The following is a 25,088-nucleotide window of genomic DNA, read 5'->3' on the forward strand; positions in this document are numbered from 1 at the left end:
CGTAATTTCGACAGCGCCGCGTCCTGACGCGCCGAGATTCATGACGGATGCGGCTTCGTGAATTTTTGAGATGTTACGCTCCTACCTTTTTCGCGTTTTCCTTCTTCGTTTTTTCTGTCGCAGTTTCGGAGGCGGAGGTTTATGATTTACGTCATGGAAACTTTTCACGAAATTGTAGAATATACACAGGGTGTGTGAAAGAAAGAGTCGGAGTATTGAAGAAATTGCAACGTACGTTGAACCAAGATTCTGATTTGCTCGCCAAAGTTTCGCATACCTCTCGACGTCGTATTCGGACGTCGATGTAATTTGTAATCAAGTTAATCATTTATTATAAATCTGTATAATCCATGGTAGATTAAATTTATGCAGATTTTAATACGCGCATTAATTTGTACGTATTCCTACAGTTTACTTTTTCGATTAGAATTTCGCATCATTTTGCACGATCGTTAAACGAATCAAACCGTTGACTCGTTATATTTAATATGGTAGGAAAGAAGTGGCATAGAAATAGATTTTATCAGACTTCGTCTTTATATCTCTGCGAATAGGTGACATTAATGGAATCGTTTCCATGTAGCTGAAACGTTCGGATAAATATTCTGGTTGCACCGAAAATACGGGTTCCGCGTTATAGTCCATGAATTACTATTAATGATTTTCGAGAGTCACAGCTTTTTTACTGCAACGAAAGTATCGCATACATGGAATTCTATGTACCAAAAATTATTACATATTCCATGGACAAGGAATATCGTCAAAAAATTCTGAACCTTTTGCGTATTTCTCAGTTTTTCGAAAATCCCGCAACCTCTTGATCGTCATATTCAGCAGACTGTAATTCACGGAAATCGTTCGAAGCCTTCCGCGCGCGAGCTCCGCCCGATCTATCTCAAAGGAAAAACAAAAAAGTCGGGGGGAAAAAGAGGCAGGAAGAGACGAAGATACACGGCACGAAAGAGGAGAGAGGCGAAAAAAGAATACATAGAAAAGAGGAAACGCTATTTCCACGATGTTCAGAAAATGCGCCGGAAATTCCTCCTGGGACGGCTTTCCGGCGTATCAATTTTCTTCGTCGCCCGCTTATTCCACGTCTCCATCGGAACAATTTCATTCAAACGCGGCAGTGGAGTGTCGTTTGTTCGTTCGCTCGCTCGCTCGTTCCTCTTCTCCTCTTGCCGGGCTGAAAATCGCGCGCGCTCCCGGAAAGTGTTTTAACGCGTTCCTTTTTCTGAGAGACCGCGCGCGGCTCGCCGCTTCCTCGAGCTTCGCGGTAAGAGATTAATTCTGCCGGCGCGGCATGGCGCGGCGCTCGACTCGTCTTCCTCCTTTTTCCCGTATCTACCTCTTCCGCCTCTCTGCCCCCAGCTTCCCGCCGCCACCGTTTCTTCCTGCTTCTCTCTTCCTACGCGTCTCGCGGCCAGGCATTTTCCCCGAGGAAAAAAGAAAGAGATCCGACCGGAGGAATCCCCCGTTCATTACGTCGCGTTGATCCCCGCCTGAACCTGCACGTTCCAACGAGCAGCCGAGAGCCACGATCTCTCGCTATTCACCGCCGTCGCCCCGTTTCTAGGTTATCGTTCCAGGTACGCGCGTTCCGCTGCTCGTCCAAGATTACGCGAAAGTACGTATTGCGCGCGTGAAAAATCGCGGCTTCTTCAACTACGTTTAAGAGGATACGGGCAGGATCTGTGCAACGGAAAAGACTGGAACCAAGTTCGCATGCACGCGTTGGTCAAACATTTTGCGTCCATACACGTAATAATATCGAGACATTTCTGTTTCTTACAAGACGCCTAATCGAATGTTTATTTAGTGTACTTTGTGCACGACAAAATTGCAGGTACCACATTCGCGCTATATTTTATAGTTCTGTGAATAAATATCTAGAGCCAGGTAAATCTTGTCCTTACGTACGAAATGAGAATAACAAGGAGGAGGTGTGTGTAAAAGTTAACAAGACTATGTGAATAAAGTCATCGGACTAGAATTCTCGTTTTCACTCGCTCTACTTGTCTCTCTGCAAATAAAATCTACGTGCTTGATACGTGCATTCAGAAAAAGATATTAAGTTTCGTTACAATTTTAAGAAACCTCGGTGCGCCTTCTCTTTGCAATAACCATCTGTGAAATGGAGTAGTTCTCCTTACGGAGTAAGTCAATTTCACCGGACAACATACGCGAATCAGGTCTCGCAGATGTATCTTTTCTCCCAGGAATCGTTTCCTTCCGCTGTAGTTCGCGGAAAACGATCAAAAATCGAGTTTCAAGTATGATAACTTTTACTTCGAAAGTTACAGAACGTTTCCTCCGAAAGCAATTTCGACCGCGGACTCTGGCATTTGCTTAAAAATCTAAGAAACGATAGATGGAGGATCGACGTCGTTCGTTCGTTTCTTCTTGTTGGAAAATCAACGAAAAACGAAAGTCGACGATAATCATCACTGACCATTGACGAGAAAGTGATTACAGTTGAAGAGATGGCGTATGTATCTAAATAGGCCTAAAGATCGTTTTAGAAAGATCGCTTTAGAAAGATCGCGAGATTCCAAAATTGTGAAGAAATTGCTGCGAAAAGCTTTCATTGGAAAAGAGTTAACGGAAATCGGTACGTGGCACGGCGAAAAGTTGTCGAAGCGGAGCCGTTCGCAACGGGTTGACGACGGGAAGTGAGAAAAAAGAAGCGTCGGGACAAGAGCGGCGGAAGGAGCAGCGCGTGAGGAACGCGAGAAGATAGACGCGATGGATCCTGAAGTGGGATGGGCTGGAGTGGAACGGATGAACGGCTGGATGGATAGCGCGATGAAACCTTTCAAGAGGAAGCATGCGTACTGCCGCACCGCGCCGTGCAGTGGCGGTCGTTGCCGCGCCTTTTACGTTTTCCACGCGGAGCCTCGTAGCTTTTTCGAGTCACGCGCAAAACCCGCTTCGATACTTACGATTCAAACGTAATCGTATACTTTGACGATTTCCTTCGACCGTTTCTATAGAATTTAGAAACGGTTCGCATCGCAAAAATCGGGTTACAGTTTGCTCGTTTTCCCCCGGTGCGATCTAATAATCGAGCATTTTTATTAATGCGACACAAGCGAACCATTAGATTTGAACTTGTGAAAAAGCGAGAAAGCGAGAAAGCGACATCCGACAAGATACGCGCAACTCGTGACGTGATCTATGGGAAAAACTTGAGCCTTATTTCGCATAATTATCAATTCATCGTGGCATTTTCGGTTTTGCCGAGCTCGATCCGGTTTAGTTACGAAATTCGGCCGAAATTTCATTTTCATTTTCATTTTCGCATTTCGTGCGTTCACGTTTGCGATTCATTGTTTTGAAATTCTATCGAAATTCAATTTTCATTTTCATTTTCGCGTTTTATGCGTGCACATTTGGGATTCGCTGTTAAAACGAGGTTGCCAATTGCTATTTTGGCTTTCAAACATTTCGAAATAGCGTTTCTGCGATAATTTCTGTTGGAATTATCGTTTGTCATACCCGACGAGGTATCGTTCGAGCGCGCAACGGCCCGCGTAACCGTAGAAGGGTCCGCCGTCGAATTAATTTGCGAGTTCGGAGATCAAATTCGCGAGAGCAAGAAACGACCTGTGCCTGACTCGCGAGAAGCAGTTGCTAAACATGAAAACACCATCGATCGTACCGGTTCGTTTCATTATCGCATAGAGCAAGTCATCTCGCCTTTGGAAACAAAGAAGGTATCCACCTTCGCGCTACGCTGACTAAACACTTTCGATTCAGCCAACCGTTGCGTCGCGTCACTTCGATGCAAAACGATATCCGTTTAAACGCAAAAAGAAGAAGAACTCCTCCCACCATCCTAGACATCTTAATCAATTAAAAAGGTCAACTCTCCCCCCCCCCGCTCTTTCCACAAACTCCCACACGTTCCATCAACCTCTCCGCCTACTCAACACGCCGCGCAACCCTTTTCCTTCCACTTGCCGATGTACGGCCGGCTTCGAGCTTCAAGTCGCATCTGCTTCCCGGCTGCATTTCTCGAAATTGCTGCAGGTCGGTCTAGACAGAGGATCCAGTCGGTTTTATCGTCAGGGCGGCCGGCTGATCGTTCGTCATTCGGCCGCGGGCCCGTAGCCAGGCGAAAAAGAGGGTTCGATCGATCCCTCGCGCCGATCCTAAATGCCCGTCTAATAATTCACGTAGTCGAAGGCGGGATCAGCCGGAATCACACTTGAGAGGGTCCAGATTACACGAGCGGCGCGCGATCGAAATGGAAGAGCGCGGAGGCGTCCAGGGGTGGATAGCAAGGGTGGAATGGTGGTAGCGGCGAATTCGAAGCGACGGGGTTCGATGCGTGACACGGTAACGCAAACAGAAATCCGACACGCCAGCCAGACGAAGAGCGAGAGGGAGGTAAAAAGGACGAGGAATGGAGCGAGAGAAAGACACAGGTAGAGGGTTGGACGGGACAGACCGGGCCGGAACAGGGGTGGGCTTATGCCGTTCGTGTTGACTCGACTGTGGATCGTGCTCTCTACCCCCGTGGCCCCTGACTTCCCGTGTCACCGTACGAGGGTGGAAACGCGAATTCGTCCCACAATGGAAGTCTTTTTTTCATCGTACGGCAGCCGTGCACGCGCCAGCAAGAATTTACGAAGGACAGAAGCACGGACGCTTTCGTGGTCGTTCTCTCTCTCTCTCTCTCTCTCTCTGTCTGCCTGTCTCTTTGTTGACGAATAGGAAAAATTGGAATTTAATGGAGAATTATAGCGGAGGATATGTATATGCGAATATGATTATGACTAATTTTGCACTCGTTGTTGCAAGTATCGAACGTACTTAATGGTACTTTGAGTCTGTTCAAAGAGGGAATTATTTGTGAAATTTTGTATCTTCTTAACTAACACGCTCTCGCGTCATGAACGATCGACGTATATTAACGAGTTAATTGAACTCTACTGAACTTTAAGCAGGACAACATCGACCACCACAATGGTAACCAGATAAAAATTTGTGAATCCTTTCGGAGGAACCGCTCTGATTACATGGACTTACGCACCGTTTTTCGAGGGTTTTTGAGGAGAACGGAGTAACAGAGGTATTCAAAGATTGGATACGGCGATCCAAAGAGCAAGCGACAATAGGTGGGAGAGTAGTAGCGATATCCTGACAGACATTAGAATTACGTTGGTAAAACGCGAACGGAATCGGAGGAAACACTTCCACGCCACGAGTCACTTTAATCGCACCTGCAATCATCAGGCAGGACTACGTTTCAAAATCATTCTACGTTTACTCTCTTGAAACGAGAAGGACAGATTTCGAAATACCATTGCACAATCCTCGTACTCATAACCATAAAAACAGGTCTAGCAAACTGGTCAACTAAGAGAGACGAGTTAACTCGTCACCTCGATGGCCAATATCTTGAACCTGGTAATTTATTTAACTGGAGATATTCTGGTTTCCAATGCATCTGTACATTTCCATTTACATTTGCGAAGATTGAAATTGACGTAATCGAAATAGTTTTGCCTGTGTCTATGACTGAAGGAGTTGAAGTTGAAAAGATTTATAAGGTGCATAAAATGTGCGTCCATTTTTTATAATTTGCCTGACAATTAACGATTAACCAACTCGCAATTGATCTATAGCTAGCAATAAAGTAAACACCTTTATCAAAGAGTTGAAATAAAAATATCGAACGGAATCGTAATGCAACGCGGATATACGCACTTTTATATTTCACTGGTACACGTTTGAAACGTTGTTATAAAGAAATGAACAAACGAACGAGCTCGTTTACTCGAATCCGTTCGCCAAGTCCGACAGATTCCCGAGTACCAAAAATGGCATCGTAACACCGACGATTGTAGACATCGAGGCTGTACTACTAGCAATTAAGTAAACGATGGATTAGAAATCCAAAAGTTTCCTCCTTTGACAGATTCCAGCCTTCAGCGTTGGATCGCAGATCGCAGGAGCAACGACGCGGCGGTAGAAAAGGCAGCAATCGCACGACTCGCCGCGGTTTCTCTTTTCTCGAGCGTTCCTTGGTGCTCGTCCAACATCGCGAATCGTTTCTTGCCAGAATTGGTTTAAGAGTTCGCGACCTTTTCCGCCACGAGATGACCCTACCGCGAATCGTTCGTTTGAGCAATCTTGCCTTTCTTCTTTGGCAAGATTGAAACATCCCCGGCCCCTTTCCCAGTGCCGTTTAGCCGCCTCGAGCAACAAAATTGCGTTTACCGTCGCGTCGATCGAGAATTAAATCCTTGGGATTAATTTCGCCCTTTCCGCTCGCCCCAACTTTCCGAAATACCGGTAGGCATACTTTCTCGGACCCTTGGCAGATTTTTGGAACGTTTCAACTACGGGGTATGATTAAATTTTAAGCGAGCAGGAGCCTAGTTTACGCCATAGTTGATAAACTCTATATTAACAAAAAAAAAAAAAAAAAAAAAGAAAGAAAAGAAAAGAAAGAGATAAAGCGGAGTTCGGAACTTTTGCGACGACAGGTATATGGAACAACCTGTATACGTTGGATTGTAAATGAACTGTTGGCAGTTCGATGAAGCCTGTTGAATTATGGATTTTGTAAAATGGTTTTAGCAGATCCATGAACGTATCGTAAACAATTTTCGTTTGATCCCAACAGGTTTTTAAATGCAGTAATACATACTCCATCCCCGATTCTTTATCAGGAAATTTCAATTATTTGTCGTGAAAAAGGAAAGTGTTAGAAGCGTTTGTAAGTGCTCGCAGGTGTCGTCGCGCGAAGAAAACGAAAGCTTTCCAACGAAATGGAAGGGAAATTCGTGGATGGTAAATTTAATCGCGTAAACTATATCGTGCCGACTAGTTTCATTTTCAAGCATCTTTAATACCATCGATCGCAGCAAAAAAGAACATTCTCAACGCGCCGGTATCATTTATTTCGCGATATTCACAACGACACCATTATACCGTCCAATCGATACAAAAATCTCAACGAACATTCTCAAAAGGATCTTACGCTGAAAAGAATTGCATCCTAGAAATTCAACCGTCTCCCTTAATCGCCCCTTTCAACCGCGGCACGATTGCAACCGCGCCACCTATTTTCACGGAACATTTTCTCCGCGCCGTGAGTTCCCGGCACGCCTTTCTTCGCGTTCGAGGAACTCCGTGCCACGAATTCCCGGCGTTCGAGTATAAAACATAAAGGAAAAAAAGAAGAAAGGAGAGGAAAGGAAAGGAAAGGAAGAAAAAGTAAAGAACCGACAAACGGAGAGAGAGAGAGAGAGAGAGAGAGGAAGAGAGAGGAAGAGAGAGGAAGAGAGAAAGGCAAGAGCCGGCGAGACGGGTCTCTCTACCGGTCCCGTGCAGAGTCGGCACGGCACGGCACGGCACGAAAATGCTACCGGGTTCCTCTCCGGTCCGGATTCGGTAGCTCTCAAGCACGACGTACGCCTTTCCCCGTGCCCCGTGCCCCGTCAGCGATTCCACATTTTTTTCTCCGGCCACGGAGCCGTTCCGTTCGACTCGGCCGCGCGCGGCTCTAGCGTGTATACTTTTTAGCGTTGATCTTTACGGGACAGCCGTGCCCTCCCCCTGCTCTCTCCCCATCACGTTTGCGGCTCTCTGCACGCGCTACCTCTTTCTTCGTCCTGGTTCGGTCGCTCTATCCTACCGTTGCTTCTCGTCTCGTTATCTCCATCTCCTTCCAGCCATCGGCCCCCTGTCCGTCCGTCTCCGTCTCTCCCATGTCCGGTATAATGCGCGGCGGCGGTAAGCCGGCTGGCAGCTGCCTTCCGTGCAACCAACAAGCCCGCTCTGCCCCGTTCCACGACTCTCCATGCGTGGAATCTCCGGAGATTCCTCTTGCCCCTGTGCTCTGCCGCCGCTCCTCAATCTCACCCTTACTCTCTTCCCACCGTCGTCGTTGACTCCAACACCGAGCGATCGCCTCTAGTAGGTTGCTCCTCGTCCCACGCGTGTCTTCCCTCTTCGTTGATCGTTCGGTTGGCTCGTTCGCTCGGCAAGTCTCACCGTATTTCGTTCTTCGTCTTTCTCTTTCGTCCGTCTGTCCGTCTCGCTTGCCGCTGGCTTCCAGTCTGACGCAGACACCGTCTCTCTGTCGGCCCCGTTCGCTGTTCGCGTTCTCGCTCTGTCCTCGTCCGACCCGCGTCGGCTCGGCTTCTCTTTGTCAGGCAACCGCGCGCGCGGCAAGCGGCTTCGAGCCGTCGCGCACGATGGAACGGGACGCGCGCGGCGGTGCTTGTGCGCGACCGACGAGGACGGAGAACAAACGAACGGCTCGCAGAGTCAGAGGATGCCGAAGTTTTGTCCTTCGCGGACAGGCCAAGTATTGTCCGAATCCCGTCCCGCTCCGGGCTCAGGGGTCCCGTTCGAAGCCGCGGCGGCAGGCAACGACGGCCGAGGGAACGACGACGAACCAGGCCTTCCAGTCAGATATGAATCTTCGTGCCTGGAGGGCGGCCCGCGCTCCACGCTTAACGGCAGGGGGGCATCCAGGAGGCCGATGGGATGGGACGGGACGAGGGGCGAAGACGGCGGCGACTACGACGACGACGACGACGACGACGACGACGACGACTACGACGACGACTACGACTACGACGACGACTACGACTACGACGACGACGACGACGACGACGACGACCAAGGAGCCTGCGTAATAATTTATTCGGTTTAGCCTCGCTGTCGGGTCTCTTCGACGGCGGATCACCGGAACTCTCTCCCCTTGTGACGTATAGCGTCGTGTCGTGGTTCGTCAAGGACGTGCACGATGTACGTCGTACCGGCTGCTCCGTTACGTTGCTCGATCGCACGCACGTGGATCGACTTTTTCTACTTTTTACGCCATTTATGATTCGTTTTTCCTTTTTATCGTCATGGACGTCACACAGATTTCTCTTTGATCTCGGGTCACCGACGTTGTTACGCTGTAACGTCGTACTTGCGCCGAAGATAAAAATGCGCTGGGAATGAAACGTTGTAAGGAAAAGTAATTGATCACGCGATCGAAATGGAACACGTAAATGTAAGAATCAGAAGATTGGAGATTTTGTATAACCGAGCTTAGGGTCCTAGTTCGCTCCTGGCAAAGACGGAAGCGCGTTCTAACTAGCTCCGCAATTACTTCCAGTGACTATAGACTTTCGACATCGACGCGAAAACAAAGCCTCTGTCGGGAAGGTTTCCACTTCTTTATATTCGTAAAAGTATGAATTTGCGTAAACGTTCGCAGGCTAGAAATAAGATTAGGCTTTTTCTTACGTCGAACTGTAAGCGGTCGTTGTTCATCGTTCCGCAAATAATTTTTCGTAAACTGTCGATAGAATCACGCATCGTGTGTACTGAGAATACGCGAGTCCTTACGGTCGCTCAGTTCCTCGAAGCAATCTTCGCGGAAAAACCGATTTTAATAATTCATTATTTGGATAATATCCTTGAGCGATTTGTTTACAATCGGCTTCGTCTATTTATACGATTTACACCAAGTGTAAAAAGTTTGCTTGCCGTGTGATCTTGTATGACTTTTTAATGAAAAAATTGCCTTGGGCTAAATAATTCAAGTTAGGAGGTCTGATTTGCGTTTAAAATCAACGTTTAGATTTATAAATATGGTAAAATCAATTATTCATGAACAAAGAATTTTTCTCGCGCAATTTTATAGAGACGTATCTCTTCTTACAGCCAATGCTTTACGTAAATTACAAATTTATTCGCCCTTTTTCCCTTCGCCTTACGACTGCGTCTAAGTCGAGCAAAACGTATATCTCTGATTTTCTCAAAACTTTGAAGATCTATCGATACGTACTAGAATCGTCGTAAAAGATCAACGAAAGGAAACCTTCCTGGTTCCTCGATCGTGAAAAACCTGGTAGCCCTTTAAATCGCGGCAAGGTATCCTCGGTAGAGCAACAGGACACTCGGTCTCGACTGAGCCGAGCTCGACGGCCATAAATCTGGAAATCAATCCTAGCCGCGCGACGGTAGAAGTGCCGTAAAACGTCCGGCGTGTCGATAATGAACGCGGACAGGCCGGAATACGTTTCCGCGGTATCTTGATAACGGCACGGACGTGCAGGGCGGGGCAGGCAGGCGTAGTGGGAGCAGCCGGAGGTTCCGGTTTTCCGGGATCGGCGTTGCAGACATGCCGGACGCGGCTTTTCGGATGATTGGCCGGCCAGTGCGGCCGACACGATCGGTTTCCGGTCACGGGCCGTCGGATTCCAGGTCGCCGCCTCGCTCGCTGTGAGTCGACCGAGCGCCGCCGGTCCCTTATCGATTCGCGCCTCGTCGTTAGCGATCCATGAGAGGGAAACAGAAAGAGAGAGGGACAGAGAGAGAGAGAGAGAGAGAGAGAGAGAGAGAGAGCAACGACCACGAACAACCGGCACCAAGAGGAACAGCCGAAGGAAGGGGGAGATCCGAGATCCGTGACTTTTTACGAGCGAATCGACGCCGCCTGGAGGATGGGAAAGGCCTTAGCGCGATTGTAACTGCAGCGGAGAATGGCTTGGGTTTACGCGAAAGCGACACCGAGAGTCGATGTGCTTCGGTGGCGAACCTCGTGGGTTTGGCATGGAATCGCCGGAATGCATCGGGGCTATCGATTCGGGTAGAATTTGATCGGTGATTGCAGCGTAATTTGGAATTGCCGGATTGGTCAAGGTCACCGACAGCTATTCCCCGGGTCAGCTTTTATTTTTCAATGGATAGTTGGTTTTGCAGATTCGCGCTGGAACGTGATGTTTACAGTACGACACGTTTGACAGAAATTCACGCGAGGCTCGTTCGTTTTATTCCATTTTTCATTCAGTCGTTATCGTATAGATACTAGAGATGGCATCGATCATTACGAATCACGATGATCTCCGTCGTCCAAAGAACAGTCTGAACAATCCGATACCTCTTTTATCTGTCTGTCTTTCAACCTCCGCTCTGATCACATTGCGCTGTATCTGGGTGCCCACGCAGACCAGTTTTCTTTATCCGATGATAATACGTTCGTCACTCGCTCGAACTTTCGACGAACCTTCCCATCTCACGGATAGACGCTCGACTGCAATTCGTAGCGCTGCATTGTTACCGTAGGCGCGGAGTAAATCGTTAAAATGAACGAACCCGAGGGTTTTCGGCCGTGCTTCGTAACAGCCCGGAAAGGAGGGGGCGTCTATGTCGTTCGGGGGCTTCCCAAGTATCTAACGCGAAGGAGGAGGTGTCGAGCAGGATGGCCTTGCTGCCGATAAAACCGCGCGATTTGCGACTCAGGCGGAGGCGACGCGCAAAAAACCCTTGGGAACTGACGGTGAATCCGACCGTAGTGCGAGCATCTCTCTTTTTCGTTTGTCTCTTTGCCGCCCCTCGGTCCACACGCTGTCGCTTGGTCCGCGATGAAACGACTCGCGAAAGGAATTCCGCCTTTTTCTCTCCTTTTTCCTCTTTTCCTGTTTTTCGTTTCGTTTCCAGCCAGAAGATAAAATTTTAAGTAATACCGTAAGTAACGGGGCCTCAAAGGAGAGAGGGAGGGAGAGAGAGAGAGAGAGAGAGAGAAAGAGAGGCGGAGAGTGAGACGTAGTATGTTGAGTATCTAAAGCGTCTCGAGGATCGATAATCGGGCGGAAAGGTAACGAAGCGCGTTCCGCTATAAATAAAACAGCAGTTCCTCCGTGAGATCGCCTGCGAAAAATGCTGGAAAGTTGCGCCGAATTAGCGAACCACCGTGCCAAGCTATAACGACTTCCTGGAAAAGTTCCGGGTCGCCTGGGGATTTTTAAGCGAGCCACCGCGATGCGGTTCGTCCTGGATGAATAAGATCAGCGCTCACGGCAAAAGTCCACGAGTCCCCTCTTGTTTTTTAATTAGGTCGATCTCACCGGTAATTTTCGCGTATACGAGTTACCCTTCTTTCGACGTTTTTCAACGTTCTTTAACTTTTGTTACGTGCAAAACGTACCGACTGCAAGAAACGAATTTAGATTTTGTTCTTCTTTCGCACATCGTGGCCGTCGATCTCCATTCCATGCTACGACACTTGGCTCGCTTCAATTCGCAATCGATCTCCACCCTATCTTATCGCCATATTCCTTTACAAACCTCCCACGTTTAACGAATCCACGCTTTATTTTGACTTGCTTACGATAAAATGCCACCGTTATCGGTCTGCTTGGTTGCAAGAGTCGTTTCAGTCGCATAAGCTGAAATTTTGTTGGCGGTATCGGATCGCGAAGATTAACATCTGGTTTAATCGTTGCTCCGCTCTCGATACGTTGTACGAGTGGAGAGTTGCTTGGTATTTTCATACGCTGGCACCCTCCTCGAAGGAGGAATTTTGCCATCTCATCTTTGTTTCGTCTCGAGCAATCGCGGTATTCTATAAATTCTCGCGTAGTTAAATCAGCCTCGACGAAAGTTTCGTATCTCTCGAGAGGAATGGATATAAGCGTGGAGAAAGGGCAGGTTTCCGGCAAAGAATTCCGAAGATACGATGTTCGGTTAAAAAGCGTCTGATTAGCGGGAGGAGCAATTTCGCGAATAACGCAGAGAGCGTTTTCTCGTAGCGAGGCCGCTTTACGAGAACATTCTTCGAAATTCCAGCGGTTCGTGAACAACTGAATACTCTCGCGTCCGAGGGTCTGTAAATGCCACGAGCCCGCAGGAAAGTCGATACCACCACCTCGGACTTCCGCCGGTCAGCTCGTAAAAGAAACACCGCCACGAGAAACAAGATCACCGACTGCTACGAGCCGCTTGAAAAACGGAGCCCGTTCCGAGAGCTTTCTCAGGCGATGCTCCCCTTCGGTCGGTCTTTCGTAGCTTGGCAGAAATCGCAGGCCGATCTAACCGTTAAATTTTTCTGCGCGGCAGAAGCCGAAGGTAGAGTGTGAGAGCCAATTCGTTGAAAATTCTCAACAGGCGCGCTATTCTATTTTTCTACGAGAACAACGTTATATAAATACCGATATTTGCATTTGAATATTACCGAGCATAGATCTTGATCTCTAGAGTGTTATCTGTCGCTTTGTCGCGTCCCAACAAGCGACGGTCGTAAATCCAGCGCTGACAAGATATTTCGAAACCGTGGCAATCGCGTCAATTCTGTGAGATCGAACGATGTCTTTGTAACGTTGCAGGATTTCGGTTACGAAGGTAAATTGAAAATCGAAGGAAATTGAACGAATCGAAAGAGATTAAACGTTGCTCGGTTGAACGAAGCCAGGAAAAATAAATCGTTGTACACCGAACAAATCGCATTACCAAATTTACCCTCCTATCGGAGGTCGCACCCCCCATCTCTCTAGCCGTTCTCGCGCTTGCCATTGAAAGCCAGGCAAACGTAAGACAGACTAAACGCAGTCTCCGCGAATTCGGTGAGAAGAATCACAGAGGCAATCGGCGACGGCAGACGTCGCGTCGGTGGGCTCCGAGACAAGATCAACAAATATCGACTGCGAACGCGAGACGCAGAGCGGAGCACGGAGGGTTTGGTCAAATAAACGAGAACGCGAAAGTAGGATCCGCAACTGAGAGACTCTTTGTTCCGTCACCGAAACCCAAACACTTTTTCAGGCTACGACCCGCTACGAGCCTCGTGGTATGATCTCGTATGGTGCGCCTTCGTGCTCTCCGCCGACTTCTAGGCAGCAGCCTGTGACCGTCTGGAAGCGTGTCAGTCCTTTTCTCCTCTCTCCTTTTTCCTCCACGCGTGCATACGTCCGTCTTCGTTGCTCGTTTTTCGTCGCACGGGTATACTTGTTTCCGTGGCGGCGTCCCGCGGCACTCAACGGGGGCCGGGTCGTTTATCTAAATGGCTACTGGGTGGCCTGGCTCCCAGCGCTCTGTCCCGTCGGACGAAAACTAACCCGAGTCGGTCAGAAGAAAGGAGCCGGGATCCGAAAAACAAACGTCGATATAGTTTGGGGCTCCGATAGATCCAGGTGTATATACATGCGCTCTCTACGTTCCGACGTGGGTCCGTTCCTTTCGGGCCTGTTCCACCTTTCTTCCTCCTTTTTTCCCCCCTTTTTTCCTTTTTTTTTTTTTTTCGAGAAACGTTCTCCGAGGGAAAAGCAAGCGTTCCAGCGTCGCTCGAAACTCTTCGCCGCGGTAACGAGCTTCGATTATAGCGAGCGACGTGGTAGAACCGCGATACTACGTGGGAAACGAGTACTTGGATGTAACACGCGTACACAGAGATGCAACAGGAAGGAACAATGCAAAACTTATTTGGGAAGGAGAGAGTGTTGGTTGCGACGGTTATACGCTGATTCAGCGAACCTGGACATGTCGTGGCTTTTGAATCGACCCTCGACGTTCTCGTTTCATTTCATTCTCTACGTGGAACTTCCTGGCTAGCTTGATTAGGAAAAAGGTAATCGGCAAACGAAATTCCCGTACCGATTCCAACCTTTCGTCCTCTCTCACGTCCGCCTCCCACGAACAACGCTACGAAATATGTAACGTTTTCATTCGCCTGACGAACTTTGCGCCCTAGCCATCCGCTGTCCGCTATTACTGGCCACCGATGGTTCGCATTGGCACGGAACCCGTTAAGCAGCATGAAGAAACGAGGAGGGTAGAAGAGGCAAAGAGAGAGAAAGAGGCAGTTCCGAGTATACTCCTCGCGGGCTCTTTCCTGAACGGCCCAGTCGTGTCGTTCCTTCACGTAATGGAGGTAATCCGACCTCGTTGAGAATATTTAACGGCCGGCCGCAATGATACCGTGCCACTTTCGCGCCGCTTCCTAGTATCGTTGTTATGCAACGAACACGCCGCCACCTCAGGACCGTTTCAATGGCTACGGTTGCCCGTTAGAGAAGCCGCCGCGCTGCCTCGCCTAGATCCGCTCGTCCAGCGCGATGCGTGCCAGGACAGCGCGTTACGCGCGCGTATACTATTTTCAGAACGTTTCCCGAACTTCTTGACGTCAGCCGGCGGCCGCTCGCTTGCGTCATCGAGTCAGTAGGCGAGTCTGCCGGATGGTCGTGTTGCCAGACCGAGATTTTTGGGTTTCTAGCGGAGCATCGGAGATGCTTTTGGGCAACGTCTCAGGCTCGTGACTCGCGAATGGAGGCAACGGATTTCCTTCCACGCCTGCGTATCGTCTTCCTCCGAATATAGATACGCGTTGGTCGACTACTTTAGAATTTAATCGAGAACCGTAACGAAACGGCAGCGTGGAAAGTGGCGTGGTTTCGTTGGTCGGAGAGGTACAACGTCGAAATGGGGATTGTAATCGACGCGCAGAACGTTCATCGGCGTCACGGTCGTCGTTACACGCGTACACACGAATTGCGAAAGCACTTGACGCCGGTGCAGCGCGAGTTACGTAATCCAAAGTTAGCGAAACGACGCCACGGTAACGATACTCCGCGGTAACTTTCTTGCCGGCGCTTCGTTAACCCTACTCGGTTCTTCGGGGATCTCGACCGATCCCCACGCATTTCTGGCTTACTTACAACTTACTTCGCTTCGTTCAACTATTAATTGTTCCGGCAACTTGCGAATCGTTAGCCGACGCGATCACTCCCTGGCTGACCGACTTTTCGTTGTTCAACTCTGGATGCGGTAGAACCGCGCGTCCTATCGACCATTCTTCTTAAACGACTCACGCAGTTTCTTTTCCATCTTTTCGCTTGGCTGACAATTTCTCCGACTATCTTCCAGCAGAACGACTTTTCCAATTTTTAATTCCTTTCTTTCTTTCTCTTTTTTTTTTACTTTTTTTGCAAGAAATATCACACGTTCTAACGGAGAGATAGCTACATGGTTGTACGCGCGATAGCCAATGCCAAGCATCGTCGTAAAGGGACAACCGCAACGCGGAATATCTGGTCCGAAAATGCCGAACGGTTAATAGACGATAAAAACGAATATCCTGTTTATTCGATTGTCCGTGCGACCGAGGCGTGGAGCGCTATTCACGGATTGTCTCGGTTTTCCAGCGCGGCCGATTCGTTCAAAGTTCGATGCGATTCAAGCCCCGTGTTATACCGAAGGGGAACGGCTGTAATTCGATTTCGGGCGAATTTGAAACTCGTTCGAAACGGGCCACCCGTTAGCCGATTCCTCGGGCGCCCGTGCACGCACGTTTCACGCGCGTCTCGATGCCCGCGAGTCCCCCGTGAATTTTTTTTTAATCCGATTCTCGTCGCCGCGCGTTTGCGTGGCGGCCGCTCGTTGTTTTCTGCCCCCGTGCCCCCTCCCCCCTTCCCGTTCCTCCCCAAACCGGACGACCGGTCGTTCGTTTAAAATGCAAACTCGCGGTCCGTGGGGTTTTAAAACACCCGCTATACCCGGATTTCGTTGAGCCGCAAACTTGGCCCGTGCCGCGCCTCCTACGGATTTATGCCGTCACCGACTCGCTTCTATTCTCGAGCTCCGTCGCCAGACATTTTCCGGCCTGCTTCCCCATACCTTTTTCACGCGCATACCTACGCATAACGACGTGCTCGTTCAACGCGTTCTGCGAACATCAAATCACGTGGAAGGGGTTGAAGAGGTAGTCGACGATAATAGAGATGGAATGCGGATCGATGCTTCGATTAGAATCCGGTCCGTATCGCTAGCGATATGTAGTCGGTCGTTTACTTTCAATTATTCAGCCGTGATTTAACACTTTCGTTGCTATTGGCATTCCATTTTCCTTCTGCACGCGCCGTACCTATAGCTACGCGATACGATAGATGAAAACAAAAACGCAATTTAGCACGAGCGGAAGCGCTAATCTGGATTTATGACGATGAGATGTTGGTTGTTTGCGTCGTTTCGCGGTTAAGGAGATTTTAACATCTTCGACCTGTAGAGAGGGAGAGAGAGAGAGAGAGAATTTTTCTCAAGTCACGAAAATTAGAGAAAACCAACGTTTGGTTTCTTTGAAAAAGCTAAAACTCGATACCCTATCCGTGTCAGCAAACGGAACAGCGTGGATTCGCAGATTTCCAGATATACAGATTCGCCACTCACGCCGCTCGATCGAGTTCGATCCAAACTATTATCAATTTATCTCGGGCTGAAACTTCTCCGTTCGATGAAAATTCCTGCAAGCTGGAATGCAACCGCGCCAAGAAGACGCTCGAAGGTCCAACGTCGGCGCTCTAACGGAAAACAAAGCACGAACATTCGCGTTCCGCTTTGTATTAAACATTAAAACAGCTCTTAGAACGACTGGCTCAAAGTGGCATACATATTCAACATCGACGCGTTTCCAGACACATCTCTGCCCGTGGAGGCATGCGGCAGACCGTGGACTCTCGTTATATGCCAATACGCACTGCGTGACACGACGGCCATCCACAGGCGACAGAATGCCGAGCTCTCTCTTCCTCTCTCTCTCTCTCTCGCCCTCTATTTCTCCTTGTTCGTTGCTCGGCCGTATTCAGCCATGAAACTCACCCCCGTGTGCGTTTACATAAGCGGACGCAAGACACATACACTCCCTCAAGTAGGTTAATCTCCGCCCGTTTCGATCGAACACAGGCTATCTCGACGGGGGTTGGACTCCGGACGTTGTCTGACCCCGGTACTCTGCTGGATCATCGACGATTATATTGGGGTTTCAAGGGATCGGGATCGCGGTCTCTTGACGCTTACTGCATGAAATTTCTGGTTGTCGAGAAATTTAGGAACGCGGTTCTGCTTGGTTTATGGAGTAGCGAGAACGACGATAGACGGTCAACTAATTTTGACATTAAGTCGCGCACCTTCCAGACTCACGAACTTTCGAAAAGTTTCGTTAGATTAGAAAATAGAACGGGAAAAAAATAAGTCAATAGCTGCAAAGAGATCCGGTCATCGTACAAATATTTGCGTATCGCGCAACATTATCGGAGATTTTATCCGCCTACGCAAACGATCCGATAGCCAAAACCTTTGGTCCGAAATTCCTTTCGTTATCCTAAATTTACCTCTATCGCTACGTTTGTTCATCGCAACGAGCTATCTGCGCTGCGAATTCAAACGATTGTAAAACATCTAGCACGATTACCGCGTATTTATACGTTCGTTCAAGAATTCCGTATTCGAATTCAACCGATTCGTCCAAAAATATTTTTCCACGATTTGATATCAGAGCCCGTCGCGTCTGCACGCCAGAGACGTGTTTATTTTCAGAGTAACCCGTTGGCGATAGCGCGAAATATTTCAGTATTATAATATCCCGATAAAATCGGTCGTCGGATCGAACGCGGTCTGCTCCGTTTTAATCCACCTCCGTTCGGTTGGCCGCTTAAAATTGAATGATCGCGTCGCCCTGATATTTGCGAAAGCATCGATTTCCGTTGGCAGCCCGACGAAGAAGAGACGCGCGGGATCGTCGCCACGATTACGTCCAATTACAGCGGAGGCGGAGGAAAACGGAGGGGGAGACGGGGGCGGTCCGTGGTCGTTCGATCGGGCGCACCTCGTGTTATCTTAAGGCGGCGGTCACCTAGATATCGGCATTGTTATCCCGCCTGACCGCAGCCACTTAACCGAGTCGTAAACCCCCCCACGAGTTCAACTTTACCCTTCAACAGGTGTTTAGGGAAATACAATAATGTCGCGCATGCGCCCGTAACTTCTTAAGGTCGGAAAGTTCGTCCGAACAATCTGACCGCGGCCATGCCCGCGGACCGTCACGCCACCCGCGTCCCGCAGTTAATCGAGTTTCCGAGGTAGTTGGAATTTTTTATCTCGACCCTCGGTTCCACTGTTTCGATACGGAAACGCGGAACGTATTCGTAGAATGCTGGATAGATACCTCGATGCGATGTTGATTGTCGTAAGTCAGGTTGAGAAGCCGACTGTTAGGATTTTTCAGGCAATTTTAAAGTTTGCGAAAAATCGAACGCGTCGTTTGTCTGTTTTTTCGACATGGGTTGACAAGTTTCGGCTTCTAGATATTAGGATAACGCGAAAGATCGGACAGCATAGAGAAATGTCCGTAGAACGATTTTCCAAAGTTGCTTAATTCTTTTTAACGAAATTAGGTATTTGCAAAGAGGTGTTATAACGATCTCCAGTCAAGAGAATGCACCCTATAGGAATCTGTATTACCGACGACAGGGTTGGCGAACGCGACGTTGCCAAACTTACCGACCATAGCAAAGCGTGAACATCCGTCGGTAAAGGAACTGTAGATATCTAGGGTGCATCTGACACGAAGGTAGAGACCTTCATCGTATTCGCTGCGCAGTTACATCCATTTACTTAGATGGCATCGGAGCGCGCAAACTTGGAACACGATTGTCGAATTAAATAGATATTTCGAAATTATAAAGGGAGAGATATCCTGTGCGATGAAATTTGATCCACGATGCGTTTGTTATTTGTTTAAGTTTATCACAGAAACTAACCGATCAAATGGAAAGCGTAATGGTACTTTAATTGGCAGGTGTCGCCAAGTTTAATAAGTTGGCAACAACAAGCATTAACGCGACGTATTCTAATAAATCCCCGGAACTGATCGTCTTTTTTTCTATCTACTCGACTATTTAAAAGTTAGATTGAATTTTTAACTATGTCATACGTTGGTTTCAGACGTTAAACGGCGCCGAGGGTACCGTTCCACCCGGAAGAGTGTACAAGAAAGTCGCGATCGTGGAGAACTTCTTTGACATTATTCATGCTGTCCATGTTGACCTTGAGGGTCGTCCGGGGAAGCATGCCGGTCAAAAGAGAACGTACAGGACGGTAAGTTTCAAACAGGAATATCTACTCGTTACTTTCCCGTAGACTTGATGCGCTTGGATATTAAGCGGTACATCTAACCTTCCAAGAGCTCGCGGACTTCCCGTGCAATGCAGCGAAAGAAATATATCCCTACGAGGATTAATCGAGTCCACGAAGGAGCAAAATCCTACGATTCTATCGCATGGGACGTACCGAACAAAAAACCAAACCGCTGAAAAAATCTCAAAGTCTCTGGCTAATCGCGTTCCTGGTTGACCTCGCGGAAGGAAAAGAGAAAGCATCGTCGTACCCTTGGAAGAAACAATATTTTCCCTGCGCTGCCCGATGCGATTTAAATTCAATCGGCGAGCAGAAGATCTCCCTAGAGAAAAGATATATCGGTACGGGCGGCGATGACCCCGAATCCGTTCGGGATCGTGCGAGCCGAATTCTTGCATGGCCGACCGCGACACGCGATATTTACCGTTCCCGGGGGAGAAGGTATCGAGGCATTCAAGCGTCGAACACTCGATACCACACGTCATCTCACGTGTTCCGGCGCGCGTTTGCGTAAACCTCTCTCCGGGGTATCATATCTGTTCCGTGACACCGTCCTCCGCCCGCGACCCGATCGGTTCGTCCTCTTTCTCCGCTTGTCCGTTCCTCTTTCTCTCGTTCGCAACCCCTCCGACCTTCCCGCCCTCGCCACCCACCCTCAACCGCCACCCTATCCCATTCGAGTCGCGTCGCTGTCCTCTTTCTCTCTCTCTCGACCACCGCGATCTGCTTGTGATTCAAAACCTCAGGACACTTGTTGCATTGCCTGCTTACTGGTGCACCCACACGCGGCCGCGCGCACACGCACGCACGCGTGCACCGCCGGCCAGCCTAGAACCGCGACCCTGCAACCGTTTTAACGTTTAAGTCGCTGTTACAAGGCGAGCGCGATTCATCGGCTCGCGGCAACTCACCCTCCGCGGTATCGCGCGCCGCCACGCTTCTCGCCCCGTCTCGCCTCGTCTCGTCTCGTCTCGTCTCGTCTTGTCTCGTCTCGCGATTCACCCTTCCCGGAACGATGCTGTTCCAACGTCGAAATATTCGCTCAGTCGATACCCGTTTGTCAAACTAACCAGGTGCCGGTCTTTCCGAACTCGTCGTTCGCTCATTTTAATTTCGATGCTCTTCTATCGTACAATTTTATTCCTTCGGCAGGTAATGTTTGAGAAATGAGAAGAGATTATAAGCACGTTAACTAATCGAGACATCGAGCACTAGACGCGCGCTCGACGATCATACTACCGAATTATTCTCGTCTAATAGGAAAATTTGACGTTAAAATTAACGTTACAAGAGCTTTTTCTTCCGCGTAACGTATGTGCGGTAACAAGTAATAAAAATCACGTTCCACCAGCGACGTTTATTAATCTCTGTTCGTTTTCCTCGCGGCGAAAGATCTAATCGACTCACGCAAAAGTTCTTGCACGCTATTAAAGCTTAAAATTCACAACCTAACGTGTAATTTTCAATTAACAGTAACAATAGCTTCGGGCACATATGAGAAACTACGTACGTAAGAAACAGGTGAAACGTTATTTCTCCGCTCGTTTCTGTTTTTCCAAACCGTTTTACTTCCGTTGATGTTCGGGAAGAGTTGGAATTGCGATCGCTGTCTACTGGTCTCATGATCTTCGTCGGTATGTCACGTCGATCCAGAAGCCATTATCCCTGTTTCTTACTTACGGCTCTTTTCTTCGCCTTTTAGACGAGCCTCGAGTAAATCTTATCGAATTACCTCAGCGTGTCGTGCACCTTCACCCAGCCACACGTACATACAGACACATATACGTCTAGTTTGCACACGTGTATGCGGGTCGACCATTGCCTTTCTCGGCTCGCAGTCTCCCATCCTTGATTAAGTTATGCCGCTCCTCCACCTCCTTAGAGAGAAACGTTTCCTATTAAGAGGCAGAGAACATCCCTCCGGCTAAATACCTTCTCGCAAAGACATCAAAGTTCCGTTACTGCTCATGAATTTTCCCTAGTGGGCGTTCCGCGTGAAACGGCTCCACGTGACGCTGACGTTTGACAGCGGAACGAAAGGGGTCACTCACGTTGTTCACGACGAGAGTGCAGGCCCGTGCTTTCTAATTCTGGCTGTATCGCGGCAGGGAACGACACGTAACGTTTCTCGTACCGATTTCGACGGAACTAGGACGCTGAATTTCGGCACGAGAAACACTACGGCCGAGATTGCAACGCCAAGAGATTTCCAGATATTTAAGTTTAATAGAATATTCCTTTCCTTTGTTCGAACGGATCTTCCTCTCTTTAACGGGAAACTTTGTATTTCGTTTCAGATTACCGAAACGTACGCGTTTCTTCCCCGAGAGGCTGTAACGCGATTTCTTTTGGGATGTACGGAATGCCAACGACGTCCGCGGACCCCGAGCCCGACAAATTTATCCAATCAACCGCAGCCCACGTCGGCGACACCGTTGGCGACGACCACGCTAACGTCTACGACGACGCCATTAAGCCCAAATGCCCTCTCAACCACGTCGACGACGGTGCAAAGCAGTCCCAAGCTGCGCGAGGGAAATCACGGCGGTGAGGCCAAGCCCCTGTACAGTTATAGGCACCAAAGGCATCACAAGGCCAGCGCCGTACCCTCGACAACGGAGAAAACCGACAAGGAGAAAGAGGAGAAGTACAATCCCTTGAGTATCACGAATTTGCTGAAGAAGGAGCCAGTAACCGGTAGCTTTTTGCCGAGCGCGGACAGCCTACCGGACTCGAGAAGAACCCCGGAATCGGACCGGGCGAGCTCGAGAAGTTCGGCCTCGTCCAAGAGGAAAAGGATGCTGCCAGAGGGTCGAACGCCGTCCCCTCAGCCCAGCCAACCGTTGCCAAGGCCGTGGAGCCCTGGACTCGATCCCAAGAACACGCCCATCGACTACAGTCTTCCCATCACTACCTCGTACCTGAAGCATCAGCAGAGGCTACTGCAGCAGGCGGAGAAGAACAAGGCTGCAGCGATCAAGGAGACCGAGCTCGAGCAGAAAGTGACCGTTCTGCCGGCGGACGAGATCGTCGACACCGTCGAGAGGGACAGATATTCCCCTGCTACCGGATTAATCGACACCAATCTCAATCTATTGGCCACTATTCAGCACCTGCATTGCCAAGTGATGCTGGCCCTCACGGAAAGACTCAGACCGTCGATAACCATGCCAAACCCGCTCGTTTTGCCCACGGCGGCCAACGTGCTGACCAACGGAATGATGATAGGCCCCGAGGTGTCGGTACAAACCGGCGAGAATCGTACGTGAAAGAATGGACGCTATTCGCGAAAGATATGGAAAAATCCTGCAGCGTTCTATTGACTCCTCCCCTTCTGTTGCGAACGAGTTTTTGTTACAGCCGTCGCAGCCGAGGGGATCATACGATGCATATATTGTTCTAATCGCACGTTGAGCATAAAAAGTATAGTTTTCTATTATATTCCGTTAGGTGGTTTAAGAATGGAAACGTAACAGGGGAAGGAGTCATAAACAGACTCGATCGATACTAATCTTAATCTCGTCACTACCGTACACCGAATTCCATTAACGAAAATACAGCTTTACGTTCAAGTTTCAGATTTCACGAGATCTCTTAAGAGACTTTTTTGAACGATCTCAGCTTTGTAAATCCTTGAGAGATAATGAATGATGGCTTTATTTTACTTGGAATATACTTAATAGAAATGATTCTTGAAAACTTTACGGAATAAATTTCTAACGTATTCGGTATACCTGATCGAGAGATAATCAGACCTAACATCCACCGATCCAGCGCTCACGTTCTTCTACGAGAGAACGTTAACGCGGCCAATATCCGATCCTAGCTGCCATTCAAACTATCGGCTAACGCGATCATCTATTAAACCGGATAAGATCAATTACTTGGTCGGCGTCGTGGCGTCAACGTCAGTTAAAGTCGGGACCGGGGCTGGATCGGATCTCGTTTCGTGCGCTCGATATAGACGGCGAAACGACGAGACGAATTATTCGTGAGTCTGTCAAAATATGGGTCGACTCTGTCGCACGTTGTCGATTTATGGAGGGAACGACCGCAAGCCGAGCACCACAGGCCCTTCTACCGCGCAATCGAGTTCGATATTTTGAGATCCGAGTGGAACGCGATCCGCTCGTTAGACAGAGGTCCCCGAAATGGACGGCGGTTTCGACAGCAGCTAGAAGGACAGCTTTTGAATATTTAACCGTCGAACAAGATCGATGATGACCTCTGACTCGTTGACCCGCGACACTTTTCGGCCTTTCGTTTTATCGTCGATAAAGTTCGACGAATATGCGATAATTTGGCACGGGAGCAAAAACGATCTCGTCGAATTCCGAGTTTAGATATCTGATAACAAATATTCACCATCTATATCGCGATATACGAGTATGTACATTTCGATTTCACGTTGTTCATTTTAATCGTTCGTTGACATTTTGAGTTTTCGAACGCGAGACTCGTCATCGATTCTTTGGATACGTGAGACGCACAATTACGTCCAATTCGCAGAATCCGATTTCTCGCGATGATGATTACGACGAAATGGTGATTATATTCAGAAGAGTAGATTAATATTAAAGGACGAACAAATATAATCTTCGTGTAATCGGGACCTCGCTTAGCGCGAACGAACATTATATACCAAAGGCATTGTAAAAGGCCACGACGAGAAGATTCTCCTCCTTTTAGGGAATTCCATCGAATCGTTGATCGATGTTTGAGCTATCGTCGAGAACAAGACGGGTTCCACGGGTGTGACTCGTACGACGCTAAACATTTTCGTATTTCACCGTGTAGACTAGCCTTGTGTATGATATTAAGAAAAAAAAAAAAGTATAGAGGGTAGTTTCTTCGTGTATTATATTATCTTGTCGTTAAAGACGCCGCGCAGGCGTGAACGTGTGATCACACTAGAACGTGTTTGATAATCGTTGTGAAAGTAGAGACAGACGTTTGAAGAAAATATAATGTAACGTAAGAGGAAGAACCGTCGAAAGTGTTATAATAAGTGAATAATACCGAATCTATTATTTTGTATATAATCGTTGTAACATAGCGCAGTTAGTCGTTAAGGGGTAAAAAAAAAAAAGAGCGCGCGGCTCTATTATTATTCCTATTATTCCTATTATTATTATTATTATTATTATTATCATTATTATTATTAATATTATTATTATTATTATTATTATTACCGTAACAGTTGTCATCATTATAATTAATAATTAATTATTATTATTTTATTATATTTAAATTGCACACGAACAAGATGGGAAAATATATAAAATCACAAAATCCGAACGAACAGCGTTTTCATTTTTCCTTCTTCGCATTCACGTTTCATCAGTTTCGCCAAGAGACGAACCTTATCCAGATTTTTCCAAAAATGA

The 25,088-nt window shown here is 48.3% G+C and overlaps 1 protein-coding gene across 10 annotated transcripts in view; it reads left to right on the forward strand.

Moving 5' to 3' along the window:
* The window catches only part of LOC122570054, a 71,764-nt gene extending 46,878 nt beyond the window's left edge, over positions 1-24,886 (forward strand). For all 10 annotated transcript variants that reach the window (XM_043731892.1, XM_043731886.1, XM_043731893.1 and 7 more), the window contains 2 exons: positions 19,510-19,662; positions 21,999-24,886. In XM_043731892.1, coding sequence (XP_043587827.1) covers positions 19,510-19,662; positions 21,999-22,970 — 1,125 coding nt within the window. In that variant the 3' untranslated portion in view covers positions 22,971-24,886. The remainder of the gene's footprint in view (positions 1-19,509; positions 19,663-21,998) is intronic.
* Positions 24,887-25,088: the final 202 nt, after the last annotated feature.

Source organism: Bombus pyrosoma, linkage group LG8, assembly GCF_014825855.1.
Source record: "Bombus pyrosoma isolate SC7728 linkage group LG8, ASM1482585v1, whole genome shotgun sequence".
NCBI classification, from domain to species: domain Eukaryota; kingdom Metazoa; phylum Arthropoda; class Insecta; order Hymenoptera; family Apidae; genus Bombus; species Bombus pyrosoma.